This window comes from Gobius niger (genome assembly GCF_951799975.1).
Source record: "Gobius niger genome assembly, chromosome: 8".
NCBI classification, from domain to species: domain Eukaryota; kingdom Metazoa; phylum Chordata; class Actinopteri; order Gobiiformes; family Gobiidae; genus Gobius; species Gobius niger.
In genome coordinates this window covers 13811226-13823886 of record NC_136859.1, presented here as the reverse complement: position 1 = coordinate 13823886, position 12661 = coordinate 13811226, and the positions used below count along the sequence as shown (strand labels likewise).

The 12661-nt window shown below is 39.6% G+C and overlaps 1 protein-coding gene across 1 annotated transcript; it reads left to right on the top strand.

The window, feature by feature from the left end:
- Positions 1-1427: 1427 nt before the first annotated feature.
- Positions 1428-12020, top strand: crot (carnitine O-octanoyltransferase). The gene is made up of 17 exons (XM_079561453.1): positions 1428-1580; positions 4173-4315; positions 4395-4519; positions 6031-6209; positions 6328-6452; positions 6886-6994; positions 8045-8138; positions 8283-8408; positions 8607-8708; positions 8782-8865; positions 8935-9042; positions 10838-10968; positions 11040-11163; positions 11224-11302; positions 11403-11496; positions 11559-11678; positions 11749-12020. Exons 2-17 carry the CDS (start codon positions 4195-4197, stop codon positions 11867-11869), a joined length of 1842 nt encoding a protein of 613 aa, XP_079417579.1. The 5' UTR covers positions 1428-1580; positions 4173-4194; the 3' UTR covers positions 11870-12020.
- Positions 12021-12661: the final 641 nt, after the last annotated feature.

Sequence of the window (12661 nt, the reverse complement as noted above, 5' to 3'; positions counted from 1 at the left end):
TTTAGTCGTCCGTTTGACGTTTTTTTTGGTGCTTTTTCACTGATTTTTTCCGTTTTTTGGGGGGAGGTTTCATCACTTTTTTGTTACATTTTTGTTGTGTTTTCGTAGTTCTTTTGCCATTTTTTTGTTGCTTTCTTACCGCTTTATTGTTTCTTTTTTTGTCATGTCTTTGTCGCTTTTTTGTCGTGTTTTCTTCGCTTTTTTGTCACATGTATTTTTGTCGCTTTTTTTCCTCGTTTTTTCTGTGTGTTTGCCGTTGTTTGTTGCTTTTACATCCATTTTAAGTTGTATTTCTGTTGCTTTTTTTATTGTATCATTGTTGCTTTTCCTGTGCTTTTTTCTGTATTTTGACACTTTGTTTAATAAAGCCTTTAGATTTGGGTAAAGCCAAAAAATGTGCTTGATTCAGGTGGGGGTTAAGAGGTTAATAAGGCAGAAAATCTCCGCCATCCAGGACACAACAAAAAACAATTCCTGATTTATATGTCCGACTTCATGAGCATTTAAAGTGCACATGACATATTAGACACAGTTTTTGCTAAAACATAGTTAACACAATTAAGATTTTGCTAAAGTTTGTGCCCGGCTTTCTTTGGTTTGGCCATTTTTGTGATGTTTATAGTTTCACTTCCTGATTGGACACTGACAGGAAGTGACATAGAAGAAGGTAAACCATTTTGACTGTTGCCGTGCCGACCATGTTATGTCAATGGGAAATGAGTCAAACTGCGATAGATACAGACGGCATCTCGTCATAGAAGGGGGTGTGGCTTCGCCGAGGGGGAAAATAGAATCTTTAGAGAAACACAATTTTCACTCTTTTTTGCCATTTTCTGGTGGAATATGAACTTATTTATCACATAAATAAAGTCAAGTGTAAATCGGGCCTATTTGGATATTTTCTCACAGCAGATTGTTCAGTAGCTAGCGCTAGCTAACCGTTAGCATTAGCCAGATGCTAACATGTAGCATCAGGTTAGCATTCTCCGTTATTCATGTATTTATGGGCTGTGTAACCACTTTGCTCCTCCCCATGTCTTTGTATCATTATTTAGTAGAAAGTAGTTTTTGAATAATTGGAGAAAATGTTAATTTTTTCAAAATTGTTTTCCCCCTTAACTGTTTTCAAAAATGACCATATATGGGCGATTCCAGAGATACCTTAATCTATCACTTCCGGTCAACAGCTTAAAAATAAACTGTTCTGCCCAGCATTTCCTCATTAAAATTGCTGCTTCACTGAAATAAAATTATAATTATGCAACTGATGAACTTGCAACTAAATAAGTCATATTTTCTAAAGCATTAAAACTTGTATGCACTCATATGAACTCTCTCTCTCTCTCTCTCTCTCTCTCTTCTCTCTCTCTCTCTCTCTCTCTCTCTCTCTCTCTCTCTCTCTCTCTCTCTCTCTCTCTCTCTCTCTCTCTCTCTGCTTTAGGTCAGGCGCATTGGTTTACGCATGCGCAGTGGAATCTTCCGTCCCCACATTGGAAGTGGGGTAAAGGTGATCCGACTGAAAACAAATGCAAACTCTCACCAACTCCAGGATTGTTTGTGCGTCCAGGCCATACATTAAGGTAAGCGAACAGAGCATGCACGGCGTCTCATCTGCTGCAGCACATTCCCTTAAATATAAACTCTTTGTTGATCTGTAGCCTATTTGACGCAACGCGATCCAGGCGCGGTGCTAAAAAACAACGCGTCAAACAACAAAACCATATGAAAGTTAACTCGCGTGAGCTCATAGCATCATAGTCTTTGTTTCTATGATGACTTGCGTGTGTGAGAAGTAGAGATGAGCCACTGCGAGGGACACACACAGAGAGAGAGCCTCACAAAGTGTTGCGTTCATGGTGTGCAGTAAAGCTTGGTGATGCTTGAATTTTAGATGGAGAAGCATACAGTCCTCCACTATTTCTGAATGAAATATCCAAACATGAGATTTACTAATGTGGTACCATATGTTCAGTGTTAGGGAGGATACTTTGAAGTCAGATTTGGGTACAGATTACGGAATACTTAAATGTATTTTGTAACGTATTGATACTTTGTCAGTTCTCCTTCATGTTGATTTGCATTATATTCGTGCATATTATTAATAACATGTTGGCTAAACTCTTTATTCGCAATGCAAAAAGGTCTGATCTTTTCTCTCTTATTAAAGCTGGAGTATCTAACTTTTTGTTGTTGCAAAGTAAATTTGTTTTTACCACCACAAAGTTTTTAGTAAACACAGCAACAGCAAAAAACGGACCTTATTGCACGGCTTTACCTATTATTATTTATTATTATATATGATATTATTCTATTATTATATTTTTTTTAATTGAGCAATAGAAGTAGAATTTATATTAGTGACATTTATTTTGGGCGTGCCACCTCTCAAAGATGTACACGGGCTTGAAACATGCAAATTAACTATTCTCACACAGGAGGGTTTGTGAGAGCGAGAATTGAGTTTGGGTCAAATAAAACATGTCACTGTCAGTGCAGGAAAAATCGGGTTCCTCAACTTTAACCTTTTCAGTGAAACTGAAATAATGTCTTCGTTTGACTTTAAGAAAGTAGCTGCACTTTAAATGCCCTCAAATGAAAGAGTGACTTTACCAGAATTTAGTTTCTCAAAATTAGTTTTCTACCCAACACTGCACATGTTTGGACAATGTATGTCCTGACAGTCCCTGAGGTTCACGTTATCATGTTGGGTAAAGTCCAGATGAGCCAACAAACATGCCTGTAACTGAATAATGACTGAGTAATAACTGAATAATGACTGAATAATGACTGATTAATGACTGAATAATGACTGAATAATGACTGAATAATGACTGATTAGGCAAGGCAAGGCAACTTTATTTATACCGCGCATTTCGTACACAAGGCAACTCAATGCGCCTAATGACTGAATAATAACTGAATAATGACTGATTAATGACTCAAATATCACTAGTTTGTCTTGATAGTGACTCTGTGTGCCAGCTCGGTAGAGCAGCTTAAATATTTACTCAAGTAAGAGTAACATTACTTTGAAATAGTTTTACTGAATTACAAGTAGAATGTAGTGACCCAAATAAATACTCGAGTAAAACTAAAAAGTCCTTGGAAACAATGTTACCTGTGACTATAAAAGTGTTTCAGTGTAAAAATCTGATTTATGTTTCATTTGTGAGCAACAAAACAGGAATTAAAAATAATATTCCTGAAGAAAAAGGAACCTGAAACAAACTACCTGTATTTTTGGTCAACATTAAGCATTAACATTAAGTATTTGAAAATTTACTCACAGTTGCACAAGTTGATTAAAGATGCTTCATTACAATATTACTCAAGTAGAAGTAAAAAGTACTGAATGATATACAGTTGTGCTCAAAAGTTTACATACATCATTTTTTTGGACTATTTTTCAAAGAATATGAAAGACAACACAAAAGTATTTTTTCACTCATTGTTAGTAGTTGTGTGAAACCATTTATGGTCAAACTACCGAGTTGCCACCTCCGTACTTCACTGCAGGTATGGTGCTCTTCTCGGCCTGAAAATATGGAGGTGCTTCGTCAGCAGAATAAAGTAAAGGTCCTGTTCGTGGCCATCTCAGTCTCCTGACCTCAATATCATTGAACCACTGTGGGGAGAGCTCAAACGTGCACTTCATGCAGGACAGCAGGAACTTATAGGAACTGGAGGCTTTTTGCCAAGAAGAACCTCATCCAGAACTACCACAAAAGACTCCAGCTGGCATTGAGGTTAAAGTTTACATACACAGTATTAAAAACGGTGTATGTAAACTTTTGATCAGAGTCATTTTGGTTCTTTCTCTTATCTTTATGAGTTGAAAATAGCAAACTCCATTTCACCATAAATGGCTTCACAAAATCACTAACTATGAGTTTCATATTCTTTGAGGAAAAGGTCAAAAATTCTGCCAGGGTATGTGACCTTTTCAGCACAACTGTAATCACTCTAATAAGTACAGTTTCTTCACAAAGTTACTAAATGTCATTGAGTATTACCCGCCTCTTCCCAATACGGTAATGAGGCATAACCCAAAACAACTGCATTCTACAGTAGAGTTATGACAACAATGATGAACTGTATACTTTGATTATTATGGCAGCGAATACTGATGCTAATTAAAACCCAAAGTTATAATATGATGTTTGTTTGTTTAGGATTGTGTCACAGAAAGTGGAAATGGCAGATATGGCTGACCAGAGCAAATCTAGCGCTGAACGGACCTTCCAGTACCAGGACCACCTTCCTCCGCTCCCCGTCGCCGACTTACACGAGAGCCTTCAGAAATACCTCGAGTCAGGTATTAAAACAAACACCACCGGCTGTGATTATGTGTTCATTCCTTCTGCCTTTTGTAAAAATGTTTGGTTTGATTTCAGTAAAACACTTAGCATCTGAAGAGGAGTTTGAAGCCACAGTAAACACTGTGCGCAAATTTGAAGAAGGCATCGGGAAAGAGCTGCACCACAAACTCCAGCAGAGGGCAAACTCCAGGAGGAACTGGGTGAGGACACTACACGAAGTTAAAGGGATATTTCAGGATTTCTGACATAGGGCCTCATTTCCTTGTTATCCAGAGTGTTGCTGATTTCTGGAGATATTTTTTTTGTAATTCATGCAGTTCTTATATTTGAAGAGTTTCGTGGCGCTAGGCTAGTGCAAGGCTAGCGCATTTCTATGGTATTAGCTAGCCGGCATTAAAAACAGTCTGACCCGCTCCACAGAGCACCTGAGGCAAATCACTTATAACACCAGACTAACCATATAAATGTCTGTGTCGATAGAGTAATTTTACCCATTTTGCATTTAAAATAACTTATATTTGAGCAGCATCAGCTTCGTAGTTGTAAGTTGTGCAGCGGCGGAGTGATCTGCAAGAAAATAGTCCCTCAAAATGCGATCCTTAATGTGATGCAAGGAATGTGTGATGCAATTTTTTTATCGACACAGACATTTATATCGTTAGACTGACGTTATAACTTATGTGATTTGCCTCAGGTGCACTGTGGAGCGGGTCAGACTGTTTTTTAATGCAGGCTAGCTGATACCATAGAAATGCACTAGCCTTGCATAGCCTAGCACCACGTAACTTTTCAAATACAAGAACTGCATGAATTACAAAAAAATATATATATCTCCAGAAATCAACAACACCCTGGATAACGAGGAAATGAGGCCCTATGTCAAAAATCCTGAAATGTCCCTTTAATATAATTTGTTACAATAACTTGGTGTTGGTAATGTCTGTATTTTAGCTGCTCAGACATGAGAGAAGATACGACTCCATGAAGTTGCTTTGCGGGTACTTTTCTGCGCAGTAGTCGTATAACACTGTTGTACATGGGGGACAGCGCATCCCAGAATACCTCGTGCAGGTGTTTCTCAAAGTGACTGTATTCATGCTGTGCTTCTAAAATGTACAGGGACAAGGTCTCACAGTCAAACACTGACCAAGAATCCACTTTATAGCGTTCATGATGGTGAGAAAATAATATTATTAATGTCAAAAGTTAATGAATACAAACTAGTTAAACAACTCAAAGCTAATTTCAATTCAAATAGCGGCGGATCCAGAACAAATTGACAGAGGGCGAGATTGAAAATGGTTCAAATGGAGATTGTCGTCATTTAAATACATTGTGGTGCAACTAAAGCTGAGAGCCTGATCTCAAGGCGAAGCTGGTATCTTTTGCCTACAAACAATGTTGTGCTTGGAGATAAAAGGGTCATCTGAGGCGCCGTGTGCTTCCCACTGTGAGTTAAACACTGTCCATTGTCCTGAGAGAGATCGATGGTCCCGTAGCGCTTGAGCAGAATCATGAGCAAAACACATGTACTAGTGATACTCAGGTCAGCTTTTTTTCTGACCAACCCGACCCGATGTAAAGTAAACCCGACCCGGAAACAATACAAAACCAAAAAGTCTAGTCTATAACCTGCGTTCAGGATTTGGACTTGGACCGAACCTGAATTGTGACAACTGTTGCGTGAACATTGTCATTGTTTGATCCTCAGCTTGAAGAATGGTGGTTGGATGGGTACCTCGAGCTGCGGGTGCCCTCTCAGCTGTACGTGAACTTCGCAGGCCCCACTCCATACCTGGAGCACTGCTGGCCCCCCGCGGAGGGCGTGGAGCTGCACAGAACCAGCATCGGCACATGGCACGCCCTGCAGTACTGGGACATGATTCGAAAGTAAGATAATCCTACTATTCCATAGAACTCATAGCCTAATTTTCTCCCTCAGACTATATTGATAAATGACATATCCGTGAGCAGATGTAGCTGATTATTGTCTTCTTTCTTCTTTTAGTGAGAGACTTCCTCCTCAGAAAGCTGGTAAAACACCGCTGGATATGGACCAGTTCAGAATGCTGTTTAACACCTGTAAAGTGCCCGGCGTCCCAAAGGACACGATTCAGTGTTATTTCAAAACAGGTAAAATTGACCTCAAGTGCACAAGTCTGGTTATCTTAAGCCTGTTATCTTAAGTCCAGGAGCAGGATCACATGGTTTACACATTACAAGTCGGTTGGGAAAAGTTGACAAATATTGATTCTGGGATTTTCTCATGGCTTTTATGCACAGTGTGGATGCACAGAGATATGGAGTAATTCAATTCAAAAAGGGGCTATTCAAAAAGCTCAAAGGGCAGTTTGCACATTAATAAAAAGCTACAACGCTCTAATTAAAAATATGAAATGAATGTTGTTGGACAAGAGCATCAGGGCGTTTTTATTACTGGTCATGTTTATTGCTTCTCATGATCAACATCAATAGTAAAACAGGAAGTACCTCTAGTATAACCTCTCACAAGCTCTTAAACTGTTATCTAATTCTCTGTTTACTTCCACTGTGTCCTGTGTTGCAGTGTCTGAAGGAGCATGTCCGTCCCATTTAGTGGTGATGTGTCGCGGTCGGATTTTCACATTTGATGGAGTTTGTAATGGAGAAATCCTGACTCCGCCTGAACTGTTTAGGTAATACATGAAGTGCGTGGGTTGCTCTCACATCATATAGCACTGTTTACATTCGGGATGGAGGGCAGCTAATAAATGGTTGATTTTGGGTGATATCGCTACAATGAGGTCTGTCCACATGACACAAAAAATAGACAGATGTTTTCTCTTTTTAAAGTCTTAAGCTCTATCAATAATTGTAGGTGTTTTTTCATTATAGAGCCATAAAGGGGTGGCATTTTTTTATCACAAGGTGCAGAAGCAAGTGATAGTGTAAGAGTATAAAACCTCAAAATGGTGTCTCTAATACTTAAAGGGACTATACAGAGTTCCAGCACTGTCCTATTGTGTAGAATGAGCTCAGACCTGTTCACCACATCTAAAATCCTGCACTGGCTCTCAAGAGGTGCCGTCATGCACGAGCTTAATATAGAACCTGCAGTTACACGTAAGACCTGAGGTGGCAGTCGTGAGCATAACAATGACCAACTTGCATCTAGTCCCTTTAAAATAGTTTTGGTACGACATTTAATGATTTTCTTTTCTGTTTCCTGTTGTAAATTGAGCTCATAGAGAAGCACGTTGAGATACACTGAGACATAAAAGTCGCCACAAAAATGGTCACACGCTCTAAAAGTTTGTTGCTCGCCTTTAAGATAAGATAAGACAGCCTTTATTGATCTCACAATGGAGAAATTTACTTAATCTTTGATCACAGCACGGATTCTCTGTGGCATTGTTTCAATAAGCGTCTGCAATGGCAAAAGTGTTAACCCAGTGCTAGTTTTTTGCCAAAATCTTGTATTACTGAAGGGAGAGTGTGACCACTGCGCAAAGCCTTCTTCAGCACATCCCAAACATTCTCAATGGGGTTAAGATCTGGACTCAGGATGTTCACGTAGATCTAACTTTAATTTTAACATAGTGTTTCTGAACCTAGACCTGACCAACTGCAGCAACCCCAGATCATGACAGTTTGTTAAATCCAGGTGGCGACTTTATTGCAGTGTCAGGCAGTGTATTTATCTCACCCGCTGTGTCCTGAAATGCGTGTTCATGTGTTTACTTTAGGCAGCTGAGCTACGTGAAAGCGCAGTGTGAGAACAGTTCAGAGGGCGCTGGAGTGGCCGCTCTTACTACCGAGGAGAGGACTCAGTGGGCGAAGGTGGGCATCTTTTAATTGGATATTGAGGGCTCAGGATCAAAGTGGGGTATTTTAGACTAAGTTATACTAAATAAAAGCTGTGTCCAACAAAAACCATGTATGTTAAGGTAGAGTTTCTCAGTGATATTATGCTTTTTCCTGCAGGCCCGGGAGAATCTTGTAAACATTGATCCACACAACGAGGACCTCCTGGAGATCATTCAGAGCAGCCTCTTTGTCATATCTTTGGATGAGACCAAGCCATACTCCTCACCAGACAACTACACTAATGTATTATTATTATTGTTTTTTTTTACTAAATGCTCCTGTATTTAAAGGCCCTATACTCGTCTCTATCGCCCAAAAACTATCCTCACTTCCTGATTCTTCACATGCTTACATTTGTGTGCACAGGAAAAAATCTGGGCACTAAAGCTTTAAATGCCACTTTGCTTGCTTTGTTCAATGTTACCTTTTCAATCATTGCAGATGACTTTGGAGGCCATGGTCGGTGACCCCACTATTCGCTGGGGAGACAAGTCCTACAACTCCTTAGCGTATGCGGATGGAACTTTCGGATCCAACTGTGACGTGAGGGAGAGTAAAGAGTAAAGAGCATCGGCCGTGGAAGCACCAGATTACTAACGCTGTGTTTGTGTTTCAGCATTCGCCTTACGATGCCATGGTGCTCGTCTCCTTTTGTTGGTACGTGGATCAACAACTCAGAGCCGCCGGCGGTAAATGGAAGGTAAGCTTTAGACTCTGGCCATTTTAATGCTTTATCGTTGTATTTAGTTCACAGAGCGTTGTGTTTTAGGGTCCAGACACTGTGAGGCCTTTGCCCCTTCCCGAGGAGCTGGTGTTTACGTTGGACAGTAAAGCCCAGAGTGACATCAGCCAGGCCAAACAGCAGTATCTGGAGACCGTAAGACCCCCACTACTACTACGACTACTAATAAATACTACTTCTAATACACTGCCTGACCAAACAAGTAGTCGCCACCTCTATTTAACTACCCGTCATAATCTGCAGTTGGTCAGGTCTAGGTTCAGCAACACTATGGGCCCAAAGAATGAGGTTTTTCCATCACTGGATTTCTTCTTCCCTGATGGCACGGGCATATTCCAAGATGACAATGCCAGGATTCATCGGGCTCACATTGTAAAAGAGTGGATCAGGGAACATTAGAGATCATTTTCACACATGGATGGACCACCAGAGTCCAGATCTTAATCTCTTAACCCCCATCTGAACCCAGCGCATTTTCTCCAGTTCGGCTTTACCCAAATCTAAACGTTACTTGATCGGAGAGCTACAGTATAGGCCAGTGTAACGTTTCATTTGAAAGCTTTTGTCGCTTTTTTGTTGTGTTTTTATCACTTTTTCCATCACATTATTGTCATTTTTTTGTGGCTTTTTTTTGTGGCTTTTTTGTCACTTTTGTCACTTTTTTGTGATTTTTTTTGTCACTTTTTTGTCACTTTTGTTACATTTTGGTAACCTGGCTAACGCCAGGCTGCTGTGTGCGCTCGAATTATTTCGAACTGCACAACAGCCTGGGGACCATGGCCGACATCTCCGGTGGATTTGGGAACCAATCACAGAGCGAGGAGGGACGGCAAGACGATGACGCGCTATTCGATATATGGAAGCTTGTAGTTTATTTACGGATAATAAAAAAAAAAGTTTATTTACGGATCCAACGTGACAGCAGCAGACACGATGGTATTTTTTGATCAAGCTTTAGACCTTGTTCTAAATAGTTTATATTCAAAAGTTTACAGCGGGTACGTCATACGTCATCTCATACGATGATACGATTGGCCATGGCTACGTGCAGACGCAAGAGACTTTTTTTTTTTTTTTTTCGTATCGCCCAATAAACGACTATGGACGATCGTAAACCACACCTCTCCTACGAGAAAATGAATTGGTGGTCCCCAGACTAAATATCACTTGTGATTTTAGTCAGGTGTTAGCCAGGCTAACATTTTGGCTTTTTTTTTTTTCATTTTTTGTCACTTTTGTGATTTTTCTGTGATTTTTTTGTTACTTTTTTTTGCTTTTTTTGTACATTTTTTTAGGCTTTTTAGTCATTTTTTGTGACTTTTTTGTGACTTTTTTTTGTAAATTTTTTGTTGCTTTTTGGTCATTTTTGTTGCTTTTGTTACTTTTTTGTGATATTTTGTGTGATTTTTTGGTGATTTTTTGTGTGATTTTTTTGTGATTTTTTGTGTGATTTTTGTGATATTTTGTGTGATATTTTGTGTGATTTTTTAGTGATTTTTTGTGTGATTTTTTAGTGATTTTGTGTGTGATTTTTTTGTGATTTGTGTGTGTGATTTATTTGTGTTTTTTGTCGCTTTTTGTTGCTCTTCTGTGGCTTTATTTTTGCGTTTTTCTCACATTTTTGACACTTTTTTGTTGCACTTTCTTAATTTTTGTCTAGTTTTGTGTGGCTACTTTAATGCTTTTTTCAGGAAGCTTTCAGACTTGAGTAATGACAAACTGGAGAGAACGTGCTCAGTTGAGGTGGGGGTTAAGAGGTTAACGCCATTGCCATCTTTAGGATGTGCTGGAATCAAAGCTGAATATTAGAGCGTGTGGCCTTTTTGATTTTTGATCAAGCAGTGTAATATATTGGACTGACTTAATACAGTATAAAGTTATTCTCACAGTGTTGTAGTAAAATGCTTTATTATTTGCTCTGGCTTCTCAGACAAGGGACCTACAGATTGTTTGTTATGCCTTCACTGCATTTGGAAAAGCAGCCATCAAACAGAAGAAGCTCCATCCTGATACTTTCATCCAGCTGGCGATGCAGTTGGCCTATTACCGACTTTACAGAGAGTATGAAGAGCTATAACCCTTATCAAGGTTATCTTTCAGACTTTACAATGTTTGTTCTGTCTCTTTCCCAGACCCGGCACCTGCTATGAAACAGCAATGACCCGCAAATTCTACCACGGGCGCACAGAGACCATGCGCTCCTGCACCGCTGAAGCTTTAGACTGGTGTCAGGCCATGGTCCACCCTTCATGTGATGTGAGTGTTAGAAATATGCTACAATGGCACACTGTGAATTTGACCTCTGGATTCTTTTAGAGTAACACGAGGAGGAAAGCAATGCTCTTAGCCTTCAATAAACACAACAAACTGATGGCAGAAGCTCAAGAAGGCAAAGGTTTGTTTCTTTCATCAAATTATAACTTTCTTTTAGCAAAGCTTCTGTGATGACTCAATAAAAACAACATTTGAAGTTACATTAAAGGTGTTGTTTCCAGGATTTGACCGGCTGCTCCTGGGCCTTTACATGATCGCCAAAGAGGAGGGACTTCCTATCCCAGAGCTGTACAAAGACCTGCTCTACACTAAAAGGTAAGAACTATGAATGATCTGGTTAGAAATGAACATGTCTAATTTGATGGAACTGTTTTCAGTGGAGGTGGGGGTAACTTTGTGCTGTCCTCGAGTCTGGTGGGCTACACTACGGTGCTGGGGGCGGTGGCCCCTATGGTGAATCATGGCTATGGAGTCTTCTATCGCATCAGAGATGACAGGTGACCGGAGTTAAGTGTTCATTTGGTCAAATAAATGTTCTGTTCTGATTATTCAAATTATTGTGCTCAGGCTGGTGTTTTCTGTGTCGGCGTGGAAGTCCTGCCGTCGGACAGATGCTGCTACATATTTTAACAACCTGTCCAGCTCTCTGCATGAGATGCTTCACTTGGCCACAACAGCTCAGCTCTAGGCTCAAAAGAGCCTGTTTTAACACTGGACACGGATCATTCTCAAAAGATTGTCTCTGCACTTATCAATGCAAATGTAGCCTGTGCTTTTAACATGTTGTTGGAAATTGTTAATAGTTTTATTAGGTAATTATTAAATAGATAATTTTGTATTTTTGTATTAGTTTTGTTTTCATCTTCTTCCATCTTCAATACCCAAATTGTTTTGATCTAGTTTTGACTAATTATTCTAAGTTCATTATTCTGTTTTAGGAACAAGCTGCACCTTCGTTATTTTATGCACATACTTAATGTACAAGGGGAAAAATAAAAAAAGATAAATGCACCTGTCTGACGATTTACAATTCCGTGCATTATTCATCATTTCATACTTGCTGCCCTGGGGTAGACTGACGGAAGTAAGACTGCCAATATGCGCCACCAGCCCCTCCGACCACCACCAGCCCCTCACTCACTACATTCACCCCAGGCTTCCCGATGTTCCCGAGACTGGTCAACACTAAACACTAAATATGAAACAAAAACCAATGGAAAATGATTTTATATTTTTACATAATTTATTGAGAGGAGACACATTTACAAGGCACAGAATAAGTGCAGTTCCAATAACTTTTTTTTTCTACTGGAGTGACAACGAACATGTGTAATAAACGTCAGTGCAGTCATTGGCACAGAACAGTAAGGTGCACTTAAACCCTGAAGTACAAACAAATACTGGCCTCCATCAGGTTTACACTGGGACTCTGCAGCATAAAGCTATAATTTACTAAATTATAAATTATTCGCTGTTTTAA

Excerpts from the sequence above, each read along its gene's own strand:
- crot (XM_079561453.1), top strand. The coding sequence starts at position 4,195 with ATGGCAGATATGGCTGACCAGAGCAAATCTAGCGCTGAACGGACCTTC. Across the intron at positions 8,709-8,781 it reads CTTTCGGATCCAACTGTGAC|CATTCGCCTTACGATGCCAT; the intron begins GTGAGGGAGAGT and ends TTTGTGTTTCAG. Across the intron at positions 11,164-11,223 it reads TGGTCCACCCTTCATGTGAT|AGTAACACGAGGAGGAAAGC; the intron begins GTGAGTGTTAGA and ends GGATTCTTTTAG.